The following is an 18,541-nucleotide window of genomic DNA, read 5'->3' as shown; positions in this document are numbered from 1 at the left end:
AGAATGCCAGCTCCCTCGGAATGCCTCTGGGGCACAAAGGGGGCTTCTGCTCAAACCAGGCTCACTGTCTCCTGGCACCGGCAGCCGAGGATGAGAAGACCAGCTATTGGAGCCAGGTTCTAAAGTACGTGCCCAAGGGTTGTTTCACTGTGATGTTTATACAAAGCAGACTTTGAGCTGAGTATAGGAGAGACACATCTATGTGCCCCCCTTTCATGGGGTCCCCCCCATGGCCAGGGTGGGGGTGGGGCCGGATGAGAACAAAGTACTGCTGTGTGTCATTGCTTGATTTGCTTTTAGCTTCAATGTTTCCTGCTTTCAAAAGCCTGTATGAAGAGATCCCTGAAGTAAAGGGCGCCACAGCAAAGTGTGGTGAAGAAAGTAGATGGTGCCCGGCTCTCGACTGGATTAGCAGCTGAGGTCTTAAAGCCTTGTATTCAAACAAGCAGCCAGCTAAGCCAGGAGTCCACCTGGAAGCAGAACACCAGCTTGTGTGATCCAGAGATGTCAGTAATAAAATTCAAATATGACAAGAGGAAAACACACTGTGTAGAAGGCTGTGGAGGGCAAGTGGAAGCCCCAAGACCATCTGCAGAGTGCTTAGCCTGCTTAAGCCGCTGGCAGATCCCAGAGATGCTTCTAGGCAGGAGCTCCTTGACAAAAACTCCCCTCCTGGCTTTGTAAATGTCCACGATGGTCTTTTCTTTCTTACCCACTATTTGTATTTCTATCTCTGTGTTATTATTTGATCCTTACCACTTAATGTTTTTCCTTGTTTCTCTTGGGATTTCCAGTTTGTGAAGCACAGACGGAGTAGAGGCATGGAGATGGCACCAGATGCAAGGGTTTATAGGGGAGGCGGGGTGCGGTGGGAGTTAGGGAGGGTAGAGGGGTGAGGGAGCAAACAGTGTATGTGGGAAGGAGTTGGGAGTACTCTCTAGAGATGATGAACATCACACAGCTCATTTAAAAGTGATGAAACTGTGTGTGTGTGTGTGAGAGAGAGAGACAGAGAGAGAGAGACTGTTCTAAAATTGATTGTGGTAATGATTGCTGTGATTGAACTATGGAATTATGTGATACGTGGATTGTGTGCCAATAAAATTGTTATGATTTTTTTGTTTTTTCTAAAGAGGGAGTAGACTCGTTATTTGAGAGCAGACACAGTGGGCAGGGGTTGAAATCACAAGGCCACCAGATCTGAGTGGAGACCTTCTGAGACCTTCTAAGGGTGATCTTTGTTCTGTGGAGCGGGGTCACTTGGGAGCCGGAGAGAATGCAGACTGTAGGCTGCCCAGCCCTGCAGATCCCAGCCCAGCCCTGCATCCTGCCTACATTAAGAACAAGAGTTATTCCAGGACTTGGGCCAGGTCAATGGTGGTGGTCACCTACCCCTGTGGGCCCAGGGCCTGCCCAGGGAGAGGAGGGTTGCCAAAGAGGGGCCCTGATGCTGCTCTGGGGGGTGGTCTCAAGAGAGCCCACTCTTTCCCTGACCCCCCACCCCCATCCCCCGGGCCACTCACGTGAGGCTCTTCAGGAGGACCATGTGGCGTAGTCCTTTGATGAGCGTGTCCAGGGACCAGCTGCCCAGTGGAAGGTTGCTGAGGCTGGAGAAATGAAGCAGGTGAGGTCCTGGGGATGCTGGGTCAGGTCCCTGCCCCATACTGAGGCCCTGCCCATCAGGGGTCTCCCATCTCCATGGTCCACAACACCCAGGACCTGCAAGATTGCCACTTACATCCACACAGTCTGACAACGAGATGAAAGCAAATCCATACGGCATCTCCCTGCATGAATCAATGAGCCACTGAGGCAGCGGCTTTAGATTCTGAGTCCCAGCGGGGCCCAGAGAGGGGCACATTACACGCCGAGCATACACCGTGGGCCAGGGGTTCGGCCCAGGGCCGCTTCACAGAGGGGAGACACCAAGGCTCGGGGTGCCGGAAGACTTGCTCAAGGTCACACACAGCAAGAGGCAGCCTCGGGCAGAGACCCCAAGGCTGCACCATTCCCATTCCTGGTCTGGGGTCACTCTCCTTATGGTCCCCGGCCAGGGCAGGAGCTTCAAGCAGCATCCACGGCTCTGTTTTGACACTTACTATGATCTCACTTAACCCTCACAACAGCCGAGGAAGAGCTCATAGTCCGAGGTTAAGATGAGCTTGAGAAACAGACGAGGGCTTGTGGCGTCGGGGGCTACTCGGGCTGCTAACTGCAGGGTCAGCAGTTCAAAACCACCAGCCTCTCTGAGGGAGAAACATGGGACTTCCTACTCCCGTGAAGCGCTACAGTCTGGGGAACCCACAGGGGCAGTTCTACCCTGTGCTATATATAGGGTTCACTGTGAGTCAGCCTTGACCCAACGGCAGTGACTTTGGTCTTGGAGTTTGGGAAGACACAGAGACAGACAAGGTCTTCCCCAAGCTCCCATGTTAACAAGCAGAGCCCAGAGGTGCCAGTCTACCCTGATCCCTTTGAGGGGCTCCCGAGGCCATAGGATTTTCTGGTACTAAAACCAGGATAGGTGGTCATCAGATGTGTTAGGCAGGGTTCTCTAGAGAAACAAAACCAGGATATGTATATGGTTAGGTTTATACAGTGAGAAGGAATATGACAGCTAATTAGTCCACACAGCAGTCTAGTGGATTCAGTTCAACTCACTTTCATGGGACAGTTAATATACTGAAAGTCCTTCCACTCATGTGGGCTGCCGGGTCCAAGGTCAAAGAAGCAGGCAGCAGAGTCCTCCCTTGGGCAAGGCAGGCAGCCTCTGCCCACAGGCAGCAGACAGCAGGGTGGGTCAGCTACAGTCAGTATCTTGGGAACTTAGCAAAGCAGGCCCGGATGGGATATCGAATTCAAGCAATGCAAGGCGACGGGATCCACTAGCCTCAAGCTCAAGCGATGTACGCACCAGCAGCGTGGCGAAGCAGGTCTCAAAGGGGCCTCAAGTTCTAGCAACACAATGCCCGGCATGGCTTGGCTCACAGGTAGTGTAGCACACAGGTTGAGGCAGAGAACTAGCTAAAGCAGCCGCATGCTGGTCCAATCACCAGAGAGCAAGAGAGAAGGGGGCAGGCCTTGCCGAGCCATTTATCACTCGGCCCTCCAATCAAACGGTGACTGATGAATCCCACATGCTCCTATTGGCCAGGTTGGGACAATAAACCTACCTATCACAGCAGACCAAGAGCTGAACCTGGGTAGTATGGCTTCTAAGCCAGGTCCACACCCCTGGTCATTTCACTGTAGATGGAGAGGTGGCAGGACGTGGTTGATCTGAGAGGCACTACCTGTCTGACAAGCCCTGGTGGCACAGTGGGTTAAGCACCTGGCTGCCAACTTCCAGGTCAGCGCTGTCTGTCCCCGTGCATCGCAATGGTTTGGGAGACACCGTAGAGCACGTTGACTGTGTGCTACAGCGTCCTCACGAGTTGGAATTGGTTGGATGGCAGTGGGCATGGGCCTCAGCGTGGAGATGCGTGGGAATGAAAGATGTGCTTCTGGACGTGGGAACATGAGTGCTATTGCTGGGCCCTTCCAGCACCACGAGGTGGATTTTCAGCCCCTTGCTCTGTGCCTGCACTTAGGGTCCCACGGCCAATCCTGACTCTTAGTGACCCCACGTGCATCGGAGGGCTTCAGATCGTGTGTGGGAAAATGGAACAAAAAGGCCAGGAGGTGTCCTGTGAACTGAAGCCACCTTGCATGAGTCACATGCCGGCCGGCACCAATGGGTAACCTCACTGGGACTCCACCTGCCCCCAAACTGATGCATTCTGAAGGAAGGGGGGCCGAGTGGAGACACGGGCAGCCAGGAGGAGGACAGAGAGCCAGCTGGAGGAAGGGTCAGGAGCGCCCTTCAGTCAACAGCCTCCAATCTCCCCACTGCCCCTGCACCAGACCCTTCCCCAGGTCAAGCAAAGAGGGGTGGAGTGGGAGGATCCAACCCCAATCTCCTTGTATGTTTAAAACCATATTAATAATATAAGTGGAAAACATGGAGGAAATTCACCAACTGTTCCTGGAAGTTTTCTCAGGAGGTTTCATCTGCAGGGCATTTCATGCTCTGTGTTCCGTGTTGCTGTACTGATGTTTTGTGGGTCGTCAGACAACCGAACGATTAGAAGCAGAAGCCCCTCACACCCTTGGTCCTGAAGGTATCATCCACCCTGGATTCCCTGTGCCTCCAGCTCCCATATGCACCAGTGTACAACCTCTGCCCTATCCAGTCCTGCAAGGTAGAATTCGGATCATGGTAGTTGGGGGGAGGAAGCATCCAGGATCTGGGGGAAAGCTGTGTTCTTCATCGGTACTACCTCGCACCCTGGCTGACCCATCTCCTCTCCTAAACCCCTCTATGAGGGGATCTCCAGTGACCGACACTTGAGCCAAGGAGGCACAGGGAATCCAGGGTGGATGATACCTTCAGGACCAAGGGTGTGAGGGGCGATGCTGGGAGAGTGGAGGGTGAGTGGGTTGGAAAGGGGGAACTGATTACAAGGATCCACATGTGACCTCCTCCCTGGGAGATGGACGGCAGAGAAGGGGGGTAAGGGAGACTCCGGATAGGGCAAGCTATGACAAAATAACAATGTATAAATTACCAAGGGTACATGAGGGAGGGGGGAGCGGGGAGGGAGGGGGAAAAAAAAGAGGACCTGATGCAAAGGGCTTAAGTGACGAGCAAATGCTTTGAGAATGATTGGGGCAAAGAATGTGCAGATGTGCTTTATACAATTGATGTATGTATATGTATGGATTGTGATAAGAGTTTTATGAGCCCCTAATAAAATGTAAGAAAAGGAAAAAAAAAAAGAAGCAGAAGCAGTGCATGTCTTGTTTAGTTTGGTTTTTAGTCTATTTTGGTCCGGATGCTCGGTTCAGCAGGGTGGTGCAGGGTGGGGACCGCCCCTGTGGTCAAGCGATTTCAGATGTTTCCAAGGGCTTGGGGACTCCAAATGATAGGTGACAATGACAGCTGTTGGTGACCAGGGGGTTGCGTGTAGACCCAGCCCCGGTCGACAGCCAGCTATGGGCTTTTTCCTACCAGAGTATGTCTCCTTTTTCTGCTAGTAAACCGACCCGGGGCCCCGGCACCTCAAGGGTGCCAGAGTCAATGGGCTCTATGGGGCTAGAGTGGAGGAAGAGCACCTGGTCTACCCTGCCTCATGTGGATTTGAACCTCCCACCCTCTGTACACATTCATCATGTGTACAACCTTATTTCATCCAGAAATAAACAAAACCCACTGCTCAGAGCTGTTCTTCTGAGTCAGAGACTGTTGGCTTTCCCAAAATGCAGGTCCCAGAGCAGACAGCCTCATTGTGGGGCAGGGTGGGCTGGAATCCCCAATTTTGTGGTTAGCAGTCTGACACTGAATCCACTCACCACACTGCCTTCTTCTGTTAGCAACTGACTACAATTCAAGCAATGCCGACTCCGACAGGAGCCCCTGTGGATTTCTGAGACTGCCATTCTTGGTGGGAGTAGACAGCCTCCTCGTTCTCCCTCTGAGAGGCTGGTGGTTTGGAACTGCTGACCTTGCAGTTAGCAGCCCAATGTGTAACCACTATGCTGCCAGGGCTCCTGATATTTCTGTTAATAGTACCGTGAAATACCACCTAATTGTTGGCACTGTCTGGGTAAGTATTGGAACACTAACTGCAAGGTCGGCAGTTCAAACCCACCAGCGGCTCTTCAGGAGAAAGACGAGGCTGTCTGTTCCTGTAAGATTGACAGCCAATCAATCAATAACCTTATCTAGGGTGGCTGAGTCACAGTGGGGTTGTTAATTCAAGATAAGTGAGTGTGCATGTGACCCAGGTCTGGCCAATCAGAGGAATCTATATTTGGTGCCACACGACTGGTTTAGTCAGGCTGGTGAGATTCCTAGCCGGTCTTTGGTTGTAAGAGCCAGGACAAGGTGCTTCCCTTCCACAGAGATGGTAGGAATTGCTGCCGGCAGTATCTGCCCGAGGATGAAGGCCAAGGACACAGAGAGAGAAAGATGGAGGGACAGAGGAGCAAAGAGACAGACAGGGAGCTTTGGAGTGAAAAACAAAAACTCCTGCCGCTGAGTCAATTCTGACCTCGTTGTATACATTTGGAGTGAGGCCTGTCAGACACTGAACCCCTGGATCCAGCCATGCCTGAAGTCAGCCCCCTGATCATTTTCTATGACCTGAATTAGTCACTTCCTGGTTTGAGGCGCTTATCTTCCTTCCTGTCACTGAGCATCTTGTGGGCCATCGGAGCCAGGCCAGGAAGCCAAAGGTCTTAGGAGAACATTCCACTCGCTTGGGATCCACTGGGTGGTTGGACAATGGTGTGTATGAGAGGCAGAAACTCCCAGCCCCTTCCACTCCCCTGCCCCACCATTAACTGTCCCACCACTTACTCAAGTCTCTTCAGCCTGCACTTCCCGGCGAGGGTCTTCACCAGCTCCTGGCCGGCCTCCTCGCCGAACGGATTGTTGGACAAGCTGGAAGCGGCCAAGCACAAGAGGAAGCTTAGTTCAGGGTGCCCCTGCCCTGGGGCTGAGCTCTATCAGACCCCTTTGCCTGTCCACTTCCCCAGGAGGCCAACTCCGGGCCTGCAGATCCTGGAACCCCCTCCTGTCCAGGTTCTGTGGGGCGTGACTGGCCCCAAAGGTCAGACCCTGAGGCCCGGGCAGGAAGAGAGGAAAAGCCTCTAGGTTCTGGAATGAGGGTTGCAGAAGGATCCTGGATCTACCACGCACGTGATTGATTACCCCCTGCATCCCAGCCCCTCCGGGGTCTGAGGAGAGTAAAGCTTGTGGGTTCCCCTTTACCATCTCCCACTGTGAGTCAGTGGTTCCCCCACCCCTCCCCCACCCCACGGGGTAGGCTGAAGCCCCACATACCCCCCAGCCCAAGGATGAACTGCCCTGTCCACTCTCTGTCCAGAGACCCACTCAACTCACTCCAGTTCCTCAAGGTCCCGACAGTGGCTCAGGCCAGATGCCAGGTGAGTGAGGCCCTTGATGCTCACATAGCTGGAGGTCAGCCTGGTGGGGTCAAAGGGCAGCAGGTCAGACGGGAGCTCTGAATGCTGGCAGCGGAGGCCATGGGCACAGGGCAGGGGTGTGGTTCCCTAGGGGTCCTGGGCAGGGACCTTCTCCCTTCATAAATCCCTCCACTGATCAAGAGAGGCTGAGCGGCAGGGGCGTTGATGGGCTCGACTGTGCCCTCGCCCACCACCGCTCAGGTAGACCCTTCACAGCACTGCCGGTAGCGCAGCGTAAATAGAGGCCGAATAAAAAGAGTGACAATGAAAAAGTCTTTTTAAAAAATCTAGCCAGTTACTGTTGCTTGCCACAAGATCTGTATCCTGATTCCACCCCCCTCCCAATAATTCAAAAAGTATCTTTAATAATTTTTCTTCAAACCTTACTGACATAGTCAGTAAGCGGTCTCATAACTATTAACACATGCTTGTTATTAATTTTTAAATAGCAAAAGAGCGAGATTTAGACAGGAGTGAAAGGAGATTTTTACTCCTTTTATGAGAGTGTTGGGGTGGAGTGCAGCCTGTCAATCAGGTCACAGCTTGATGATGCCTCCGCCTGGCAACTTCTCTCTCCCCCCCCCCCCCTCTCTCTCTCTGCCACTTCGCCTTCCTGTTTGCCAGCACTCTGTGTCTGCCTCCGGGGGCCTCCTCATGTGATCGGCCCAGCCCTGAGAGCTGCCGGCACCCTGCCATGTTCCCACCGATCTTGGGTCCACGCCACTCAGCCCCCACCCACTTGTGACCTTCCTGCACCCCGATTCACCTTTCCGCATCCCTGCCCTGCCGCTTCCTACATTTGAAGCTAGCACCCCACTTAGGGACTGAGCTGGGGTGCCTTCTGGATAGGGGCTGTTTCTCGATATAAAGTTCTTTTTGCATAGAAATGAGTGTCACTGATGGGTTTTTTTTTTTTGCATTTAAATGTTTTTGAGTGTCACTGACTTTGTTTCCCTAGACAATCCTGCCAAACATCCCACTGATACAGGTGTGCATCCTCAGGATGCTAAACATCCCATGCAAAGGCCTCCCCAAAGATCCTTATTTGTGACAAAGGGAAATAGTACTTTCCCAAGGGAAGACACCTGGCAGGCATTCCCTTCACCAGGGGACACAGGTGACACCGCCCGCGGTGGGACAAGCAGGCGTCATGTGCGTGGGCTATCCCCTAACTCTCCACACGAGAAGACAACAGACACCCACGCTGAAGGCCATCCTACAGAAGCAGTAGCCTGGACAGTGTCAAGGCCACAAGGGACAGAGAACGGTGGAGACGCTGTTCTAGGTGGAGGGGATTCGAGAGATCCAGGAATGGGAGCTAATCCCGAGTCTGAGAAAGAAGGAAATGTGCTCCGAGTGGTGGTCGTGACGATGACATAACTCGTATGAATAGGTTTAACGTCGCGGACGGTGTGATACGGGAATTATACGCCAAAAAAGACAGTTACAGTTTAAAACAGAAAGCTGGACAAGGAATAGGACGCCCTGGTGGTGGAGAGAAGAGCGACAGCTCCCCAGTGCAGGACGGGGCCTGGGACGAGCCAGGGCTGGACGTCAGGATGCAGCCCATGCTAGCATTGGGACGCTGCGGAGTAAGAGCTGCAGGTTCACTAACAGCAGCGTAACCACCTTAACATTCCCGAATGTGCTCATTCTACCAGATGGTGCGGAAACAGACTTTACTGGGGAGGAGTAAGGGCCTTCCCTGGAAGAAGCAATTCACTTGCAAGTGGTTCAGAACGAGTGAGAGGAGAGAGGAAGGCAGGTAAGGGAGAGTGGGGACCGGGAAGGAGCAGGGAGGGAGGACTGGAGAGATGCGTGAAGCAGCCGTGGGAAAGGACCTGGCGTGGGTGCGCTCGGTGTCTGGCAAAAGGACGTTCTCACACCCGCACACCTGTCCCGTTACAGAGCAGTGATCCCCAAATAAAAGGTAAAAACATAAAAATAAAGGGGAAAGCAGACAAGAACGAGTACTGCAAAGGGAATAGCGTCCTTCCCACGACCTCATGTCTGCAGGGCCCCAGAGTTCCCCAGAGCCCCCGGCAGGGGCATTGCAGGTGGAGTAGCAGGCCAGGCCTGCGTGCTGTCTGCTTACCGGAATGTCTTCAGCTCCGAGAGGGACAGCAGGAAGTTTTGCAGGAGCAGGGAGTTGACATCGGAGAGGTTCACCTGGGACAAACTGAAAAGCCCCCAGCATATTCCAGAAGACTGACGGGGTGGGAGGCGCCCTAAGGGGCCACATACAGATAGGTGGCCACCCGGGAGCTCCCCATAGGCCAGTCAGGGCTCCCCATGCTGTGCTAGGGGCCTCCTCAGCTGCCCAGGTATGATTCTGCCTTGCACAGAGAAGTGGGAATACCAGAGCTTAGTACTGGTTCCTTCTCCCCTAAGCGGCTCTGCCTACGCCCAGCCGACCTGACCAGCCAGAGCACTCAGGGCTCCAGGCCTGGGGACTGACCTGAGCTGCTGCAATCTGGCGTATGTCTCCATCGGCACCCTGACGAGAGGGCTGCTAGGGTTCCCAAAGTCACATGGGGCCAGCCTGGGAGCAGACAGGGAAGGGCAGCTCTGAAGGGCAGGGACCCAGCCTCTGTCCCAAAGGAGCTTACAGTAACAGGGCAATGAGATGTTAACCGAAACAGAGGCCTCTCATCTTGGTTTCTGTTGCCAGACCTGTTGTGGAGGAGGAGCCAAGGCTGGGCGAGCGTCACGGTTGTGCGGGTTGTCGACGGCACCAGGGCACCCAGTTAAGAAGAGGGGTCAGGGCTGGCATCCAGCCATGCTCTAGTTCCCCAAATGTGTCCTGCGGGGCTGCAGCCACCGCAAGGGGGTGAGTTATTCTCATTTTCAAACCTGCATACCATGGACCAGAGACACTGACTCCAAGCGGTCAACCAGGAGGACTAGTGGGCTGCTAACTATGAGGTCAGCGGTTTGAAACCACCAGCCGCTCCTCGGAAGAAAGGCGGGGCTTTCTACTCCAGCAGAGTTACAGTCTTGGGAGTCCACAGAGGCAGCTCTACCCTGTCCTGTGGGGTCGCGAAGAGCCAGCATCTACTCTAGTGAATTGGGAGTGACCGGGACTGGGCTCAGTCTTGGTGTTCTGGGGCTCAGGGAAGCACCCTGAGGCGGTGGCATTAGACCTGCGACCAGAAGGCTGAGGGGAAGTTGGCCGGGTGAAGGCTGAGAAAGGGGGTGGGGGGAGAGAGTATTCTGAACAGAGGAAACAGCCCTGAGGCCAAAGGGCCCAAGGGGCAGCTTGAGGCTCTTGGTGACATCATCAGCCCTCATAGGTCACACCGATGGGGCGCCAGAAATCCTGGTCAGAAGCAGCGGTGCCCCACCACAGGGTTTCTGACTACTGGCTCCCACCTGAGGGCCACGGCGTCCGGCGTGTCCGCTCGACAGGGGAATTCCAGCTGGACACAGAGCTGCTGCTGGGTCTCGGAGATGCTGGGGAGGAAGGAGGGAACCGTGTGAGGCCTGGGTGGGTGGCCAAACCTGGGCCCCCCTTCTCCCCAGCGAGGGCCTCGCTTCCAGGGGAGCAAGTCCTTGGTCCCTGATGGCAGACACCCAAAGACTTGCCTTTCCAAGCACTTTAAGAGGAAACCAGAATGAGAACCTTTCAGATAGAGAGCCTCGAGAGGTCTCCCAGGGAAGCTCAGGAAGGCACTGAGGGAGCGGCTCAGGACCACAGTGCAGCCGGGGGTGCCGGGGGTGGGGTGGGGGCCTGTATTCACAGGGTGTGCTCAGGGCCTTCATTGGGGAAAGGGCAGAGGGCAATGTTGGGGTGGTGATTAATGGCCTCCCTCCCAGGGCCTCCCTGGGGCCCTCCGGGCAGAGAGCGAGTGGAGAAGGGTGGGCTTGTGTACCACCATCTCCCTCAGCCCCACCCAGTGGGGGCGAGCTCGCCCTTTCTCTAGATCAGGAGGGAAGGTCAGAAAAGACATGGGCTTGGGCCAGCGAGGGGGGCTTAGTGGGTACCTGGAGGTCGGCCCATGAGACAGCAATGTCATTTGACAGCCACTCAGTGCCACTGTCACTTCGGGGCACAAAGCTGTGGGCTGGGGTGGCCACTGCCAGGGCAGACAGGCTGGAATGGCAGCGTGCTCTTGGGAGGTCTGAGGCCTTAGTGACAATCCCAGGCTGCTCCTCCTGGTGTCATGGTGGCCGGACTGTGACAGAGGCCCGATGATGCATGCCACCTTGGGGACACAGCTGCTACGCCACAGGACGAGGGAGCAATGTCGAGAGGAGGGAAGGTCCCAAGGATCATGCCTAGATGACGAAGCCCTGGGGGCCACCTCCCGGACTCACCTAACTTTGGTGACGTTATCTGAGGCCTGGGCACTGGCTCTCAGCAGCGTGGACAGCCCGGCTCTGCGAATCCATGGCTCCTCCACCCTGCCATAGAAGCAGACTCAGTTGAGGTCTCCTGGGGGTGGTGGTGGTGGGGGGTATAACCCAGCCAGCCACAGTGGGGCAGGAGAGCAAGGAGGAGGGCCGGGGCAACTAGAGGCTTTTGATGTCCCCCCAACCCCTTATTTTAAAAGCATCCACAAAGGAACGTTGATATCATCTTTAGGACCATAATTATGGCTGCAATCCAGGGAGGTAAGTATGAATGTTTCAGAGTGATATTGCTGGACTTAACAAGGTCTGTGGGACACGAAGTCACACAGATAAGGACGCAAGACACCCCCCCCCCCCAACCCCTGCCACCCCACAGCTCTGCTTTGTTCAGAACAGAAAGGATAGGAGGCAAGAGTTAGGGAGCGAGAGGAGACACGGGGCCGGGGCAAGCGATTCCATGGTGGCTGTCTCAGTGGCGGGGATTCTCCTGGGTGATTTTTCTTTTCTTAAAAAAAAGCAACCCTTTCCTATTTCCTAAACGTTCGCCAAGGAGCGAGTGCATTCATGCGGACGCAGGGTAAAGAGAGCCAGTGAAAACAGTCCTGCTCTTCCGAGAGGAGAGCACCGCTCCGTACGGCTCCTCAGAGGATCTGGGGCTGCGCCCGGATCTCCTCCAGCCAGTGGTGTTTGGTTGGGGCAGCAGCCCACCCGGGGCCTGGTCATGGCCTGCAGCAAGAAGTCCTGCCAGTGGGACCCCGCGGCTAAGTTCCCGTTTCTGGGGAAGGGAGCGGCTTAGAGGGATAAGCATTAAGACCCCACGAAAGGAGCATCTGCAGCCAGTGGGAGGCGGGGCAGCAGCATGGTGGCGGGACACTGCCAGGCCAGGGCCCCTGCCAGGCTCCTGGGCCGGAGAAGTCAGCTGTCCCAGTTGAGGGGCAGTGGTGAAGTTTCCGAGTGGATCGAGGCACCCAGGCCATTAGGAAATCGCCGCGAGTTCTAATCGCAGTGACGGAGGGGACGTCCTTTGGCCTTAGAGAGTCACGCTGACTGACCTACTTGGGAGCCAGCGAGCACGGGGTCTAGAACGTCCACGCACAAACACGGCACAGTACTAGCGGTGGTTGGAGCGAAGGGGAGGGAATCTGAGTTTGAAAGCAGATTGCTCTGGGGTCGCAGCGTCTCTCGGGGAGGGGTTCTTCTGAATGTTTCAAGCTGATCTCGAACAAGCACACCCTGCTACCTTTGTAAGCCCCCCAGGCCAGGCCCTGTCCAGGAGAGGGACGGGATGGCTTCTCTGGGTCTCAGGGAGGCTCTGGGATTCAGGAGCAGGACCTTACTCCAGGGCCTAGCCCTGCCCTCTGCCACCCCCTCAAGCCCCACCCCCCTGCCCCCACCAACATGCATGCCACCCCTCCCCCGGGGAGGGAGGAAGCAGAAGAGGATCCCCGTACTGGAGGCAGAGCAGCCCTGCTGGCCGCCGCACCAGGCTCAGTAGGACGGTCAGTTGCTTTGGGTCCAAGCCACATCTGGTCAGTCTGAGGACAGAAGTCAATTATGCAGGTGGCTCTGGCAGAGCTGCCTGTGCCCCCTCCCCCGGCTGTCCCCCCAGGTTGGGCCAGGTTACTCACGTGAGCTCTGCCAGCTGGGGGGCCTGGCTGAGGCCACCGGCCAGTCTGGGCACATGCTCGGGCTGGAGGCTGCATCCAGTGAGCCTGAGAGCAGAGGGCAAGGGCATGCTGCGGTGGGGCCCCTGAGGGCGGGCTCAGCCACCTGGGAGCTGGGCAGTGGGCCAGGCTTGGGGTGGCCCTGGGGGCACAGGCAGGATCTCGTCCATGTCTCGCAGTGAGCATCCCTTACAGACGGGGACACTGCCTGACCCAAGCTCACACGCTGGCCACCGATGGCCAACCCCCTCTATGAGAGGCTCGAGGGCCTGGGGGCTCTCCCCAGACCACGGTCTCCCACCACTGAGAAGAGAGCCCTGCAGAACCCCATGGTGGTGGTGGTGGTGGTGTGTGTGTGTGCACGTGCACACTGGAGGCTCTCAGGAGGGGCTGGTCTTTGAGCCGGGCCATAAAGGATGGGTAGAATCTCTTCCTGGAGGAGGAGGAGGAGGAGGAGGAGGAGGAGGAGGAGGAGGAGGAGGAGGAGGAGGATGCTGGACTTAGTGCTGAATGAACATGCAGTGAATGTCCCCGATGGAGCCAGTGAAAGGCTGAGAGCGGAGGAGAGGTCTATTCATGGGCATGGGGATGACCTCTCTGGCTTCTGCGGCCCAGGGGGCTGGAGGCTGCCTGGCCAGGGGCAGACCCCTTAGGAGGCCTGGGCCCCAGCTGAGCTAAGACCCGGCGAGGAACTGACTGCAAGACGTGAGGCTGAGGAAAGGCCAGAGCCCAGGGGTGCCGGTGGTGGAAGTAGCAACCCATCCAACACTTGTTTAATCCCCAAGGGGGCTGTCTATCAGCAGCCCCCTAGCCCCATTTCACAAGTAGGGAAATGAGGCACAGAGATATACAGTAACTTGTCCGAAGCCACCCAGCTGGCATGTGGTAGAGCTGGGATGCCCCCCCCCCCGCCACCAACCCCTCCATCCCCAGTGGCTCCTGAGTCTGCTGCTGTTGGCAACGCCATCACTGACCCAGCTTTACAGCCAGGACGCGGCTCCCGGGCACACGGGCCCCATCAAAGTCCTATTCAAGGGCTAGTGGGGCCCTGGAGGACTGAGGAGCCAGCAGATGTGGAGTTTCTGAAGGACAGGGGAGGTGGGGGCTCAATAAAGGAGCCAGCAGGGAGACCACCACAGGGAGACCGCCTCTCCCCACCCACTCCTGCTGTCCTGGATTTACCTCAGCACCTTCCCGGCCCCCTCCTGCCTGGAGAAGTAGATCCGGAAGCTGTGCTCGGAGCCCAGACTGTGGAGAGAAGGCTGTGGGAAGCTCTGGGCCCAGACCGGCCACGTCCTAGGGGCCTGGGGGCCCCGGGGCACGGAAGGGGAAGAGGAGTGGGGTCCACAGGAGCACCAGGGTGGGAAGACCTTTGCTGACAGTGGAGACCCCAAACTCCTTCCCTGGGGACTCTGAAGCCGGTCTGCCCGACCCGTGTCCTCCCTGTCCCTCCTGGTCCCCGGGCATCAAAGAATCATGGAAATAATGACACCCATGTTCAGTGAACCCTGAGGTTATGAGAGAAGTGGGGGACCCCCCAAGTTGCACAGGCAGGCTGCCCAGGGTGTGGGCCTGGCGTCCCCACCACCCACAAGGGGTACTAGCCTCTCCTTACTTCACCAAGGCCTCCCTGGCATGCAGGCAGGAGGGGAGGGTCTCCACCAAGAGCAGGGCGCTTTCCAGAGAGAGGTTGTTGTGGCTCAGACTGTAGGGGGAAGGGGCTCAGGTGAGGGGTGCAGGCAGGACCTGGGCAGCTCCCCTCGCCTCCAGCTGTCAGATCTGCTCCGAGAGGCCTCAGTGGCCAACTGGTCACCAGAGACCCCGAAGGTCAGAGAGGGGCCCTGATCTGGGGCGGGGGCGGGGGCCGGGCGTTGAGGGGCCAGGTTGGCAGCTCCATCCTCACACATACAAAGAAACCCAGGAGTACAATGCTCCGTTAGTTACCTAGCAACCAGGGCCCCATCCTTCTGCTGAGACTGTGGATGACTTCCTAGGGACACTGTCTGCTGTGGGGACACATCTCCAAACCTGTGTCCTGTCAGTTGGGTCAGTTCAGGGGAGCTTCGGGGATGGATGGGGCAGCTGACATCCCAGATGAAACTAAACAAAACTAAAACCTAAACTCACTGCCATCAAGCTAAGTCCGACTAATAGAACAAAGCAGAACTGTCCCTGTGGGTTTCCACAGCCGTCAGTCTTTCTAGGACGAACAGTCTCAGTCTTCTCCCAGGTAGCAGCTGGCAGATTTGAACCGCTGATTTTAAGGTTGGCGGCCTGACTCTTAATCCATGATACCACCAGGCTCCTTGGTGAAAGCCCAGGGACCATGAATTGTCCATTCCTGCCCCAGGACTGAGCTTGACTGGAAGGGGCTTATCTCCTGGGGCAGGTCTTCCTGGCTGTCTGGTCAGGGCTTTGCCCAGGGAGGAAGGAGGGAAAGACCCAGGATCAAAGTCAGAGACCCCTCCCCGCCTGAGCTCTGCATCCGCATCCTACAGAGTCCCACGGAGATGTTACCTGGTGTCCGTGAATGCTCGTGGGCCAGGGGAATGTTACCCCCTTGCTGTTTCCAAGGCTGCACCCCACTTACTCAAGCACACCGGAGATGGGCACCCGAGGCAGACATTCCAGGAGCCTCTTGAATCCCTCATCACCCAGCAGGTTTCCTGAGAGGCTGTAAGAGGTAAGAGAAAGGCCAGTGGGCCATCAGATACAGCACCTTATTCTCTGTCTCCTCCTCCTCGCTGGTACCAGCACCACTGCGTCCACTGCCGCTGTCATTCCACGCACACAACACGACTGTTACCACCCTCATCACGGCCCCCAGCATCACAGGAAGCTCAGCCTCATCACCATCAACACCACCAGTCTGATCTCCATCACCACATCGCCATCACCATGCCTAATGCCCATCGGGAACATCACTGTCCTGAGCACCACCTGCCGACATCACCATGCCCATCGCCGCCACAGTGATCACCCTTGTCGCCTCTAGAATCACCCCACCTTCAGTCGGTCCCCCCAGGGCCACGGGGCAGCTCTCATCTTCCCCTTCACTCTCGGCCAGGTGACCACCCCAGGGCTCCCACCAGTCTAGCGAGCTTTCAGGAGTTCAAGAAACCCCGTGAGCGTTTTACTGGGTCCTGAGGCTGCATCAGCTGGGAACCACAATGTTTTGGAGAAAGAGTCAATTCAGGATTCATTTCGTGAACAGATTGTTTTTTCTTTTTTAATGTGGGAAGGCAACAGAACACCGCGCTTGCCTGCCCCGGAAGGTTTTACGGTGTTGAATACAATTTCAGAAACAAGTCGTCAGGGCAGCTTGGAATAGCTCATGTTTGTCCTATCACGTTGACCTTTTGAGGCTTGTGTCACGCCCCTTGTTTATTTTATAGGTGCACCTGAGTGGGCTCAGACTGCCAACCTTTGATTAGTAGCTAAGTATCAACCCTTTTGGCCACCCAAAGGCATTGGCCTGCTCACCTTAAGGTGGGCAGTTCAAACCCACCAGCCACGGCAAAGGGGAAGGATGAGGTTGCCGGCTCCCATAAACATCTACAGTCTCGGAAACCCTACAGCACAGTTCTCTTCGGCCTTTTGGGCTGCTTGGCGTCAGAATTTCCTCTCCAGCAGTGGGTTTGCATCATTGCCAACCGAGGGCGACTCTGGGTGTGCCAGAGCCGGACAGTACTCCATCAGGGCTTCAATGGCCATGGCCTTAGTGAAGGAGACACCAGGACCTGCTGTCATGGTGCCACACAGGCTAAGTCAGTAACTAAGCATACAGTGTCTGTGCTGCCCACGGAAATGCGTATGATCACACATCACATCATCACGCACTGCATAACACCTGCTCCAGCGATGTCTGCATATATAAAGGGGTATACCCTCCCCATCCCCCATCCCTGTCCCAGAGAAGCGGAATGGTGCTGGGTGGAGCAGACCTTTCATAGTAGGAATTTTTCCTGCTAGGCGAGCATCAACCAACTTGCCCTGAGTTAGTGCATCCCGTGGCATTGCCTGGGAAGGTTCTCTCTGGTCTCCGTGAGTTTTTTCATAAAAGCAGTTTTGCTTGAACCGTGAGGGTATTTTTGGGGGGGAGGGGATGATGGCTGATTTCAGATAACATTGTGCGGCTGTGAAATATTTTTTCCTGCTCTGGAAAAATGCTGCAGAAACTGTTGGGATGTTGAACACAGCTTACAAGGACAGCACTTTAGGAAAAACTCAAGTGTATGAGTGGTTTCCTTGTTTCAAAAAAGGTAAAATGTTGATTGATGACAAACCTCATTCTGGATGTCAATCAACTTCCTGAACGGATGAAAATGTCGACTTGTACTGCATTTGGAGTTTGTTCCTCCAGGTCAGACTGTTAATCAAGTTTCTATTTAGAGGTTCTGAAAAGATTGCATAATAGTGTGCAACAAAAAAGGCCTGAATTGTGGCAGATGGGGGACTGGTTTTGCCACCATGACAATGGACCTGCTCACACAGCCATCTCAGTGAGCAAGTTTTTGGCAAAAATCAGCATGCCTCTCTTGCCCTATGCACCTTATTTACCTGACCTTGCTCTGTGCAACTTCATTTTTGTTTCCATAAATGAAGAAGGACATGAAAGGACAGTGATTTGATGATGTAGAAGAGGTGAAGAAAAAAATGAGGGAGGTGCTGTCAGCCACCCAATCAGATGAGCTCAAAAAATTTTTCCAAGAATGGAATCACATGTTTGACAAATGTGTTAAGTGCAATGGAGAGTACTGTGATAAGGTTGTCTGGTAAAAAAAATTAAATGCATACCATTGGCGGGGGATTCTGGTTTGTGTGTTTTTGGTACCCCCTCCTATGTATGTCCATGGTTCATCCCATAAGACTCTAATAGAGTTCAGGCATCCCAAGTGGAGAACAAGAGGTAGCAAACACAACAGCTGGGCACGAATCCCACAGGTGTCTTACATCTCTTATACACAAGGTGATTGTGCTGCCAGGTGTATCATGGTAGAGTATCAGCCAACGAATCCCCACCAAATCACTTCTGACTTACAGTGACCCTACAGGATAGGGGTGCACTGCTCCCTGGGGTTTCCCAGGCTGTGAAGCAGTCACTGGAGGACACAGCCCCATCTTTCTTATACGGAGTGGCTGGTATGTCCGAACTGCTGACCTGTGGGCAGCAGTCCAATGAGCAATCTGCTGCCGCACCAGGGCTCCTGAGAATGGCACAGTGCACATATAATCTATTGTGATGGAGTGAAATTACTTGGCATGGATCTTCTGTCTATGTTTTTGAAAATTCTACTCAACACTTGGGCGGGCTCACACAAACAGTGTGTGTGAAACACTAATACAGGGATGGGTCTGTTTTGCCATTTCACTGGGTATAAAAGCGAGTCTCTCAGAAACAGGAAACAAGAGAACCCATGCTCATGAAGAAAGGAGAGATACCAGCGGAGCACACGAGAGATCTCAGCCTGAAGTGGTGGAGGCCGCAGCACCGA

At 55.1% G+C, this 18,541-nt stretch overlaps 1 protein-coding gene across 4 annotated transcripts in view; it reads right to left on the bottom strand.

The window, feature by feature from the left end:
• The window catches only part of NLRC5 (NLR family CARD domain containing 5), a 98,590-nt gene that overhangs the window by 9,766 nt on the left and 70,283 nt on the right, over positions 1 to 18,541 (bottom strand). For 3 of the 4 annotated variants that reach the window (XM_075536346.1, XM_075536348.1, XM_075536347.1), the window contains exons 28-39: positions 15,637 to 15,720; positions 14,662 to 14,751; positions 14,229 to 14,294; positions 13,011 to 13,094; positions 12,834 to 12,917; positions 11,347 to 11,433; positions 10,402 to 10,482; positions 9,488 to 9,571; positions 9,125 to 9,208; positions 6,947 to 7,030; positions 6,401 to 6,484; positions 1,524 to 1,607 (exon numbers count right to left, since the gene is read on the bottom strand). In XM_075536346.1, coding sequence (XP_075392461.1) covers positions 1,524 to 1,607; positions 6,401 to 6,484; positions 6,947 to 7,030; positions 9,125 to 9,208; positions 9,488 to 9,571; positions 10,402 to 10,482; positions 11,347 to 11,433; positions 12,834 to 12,917; positions 13,011 to 13,094; positions 14,229 to 14,294; positions 14,662 to 14,751; positions 15,637 to 15,720 — 996 coding nt within the window. The remainder of the gene's footprint in view (positions 1 to 1,523; positions 1,608 to 6,400; positions 6,485 to 6,946; positions 7,031 to 9,124; positions 9,209 to 9,487; positions 9,572 to 10,401; positions 10,483 to 11,346; positions 11,434 to 12,833; positions 12,918 to 13,010; positions 13,095 to 14,228; positions 14,295 to 14,661; positions 14,752 to 15,636; positions 15,721 to 18,541) is intronic. The other variant, XM_075536349.1, reaches the window with a different exon arrangement.

The sequence above is a fragment of the Tenrec ecaudatus genome, chromosome 18 (assembly GCF_050624435.1).
Source record: "Tenrec ecaudatus isolate mTenEca1 chromosome 18, mTenEca1.hap1, whole genome shotgun sequence".
Lineage (NCBI taxonomy): Eukaryota > Metazoa > Chordata > Mammalia > Afrosoricida > Tenrecidae > Tenrec > Tenrec ecaudatus.
Note: the sequence above shows the minus strand (reverse complement) of the source record. Positions and strands in the feature narration are given on the sequence as shown.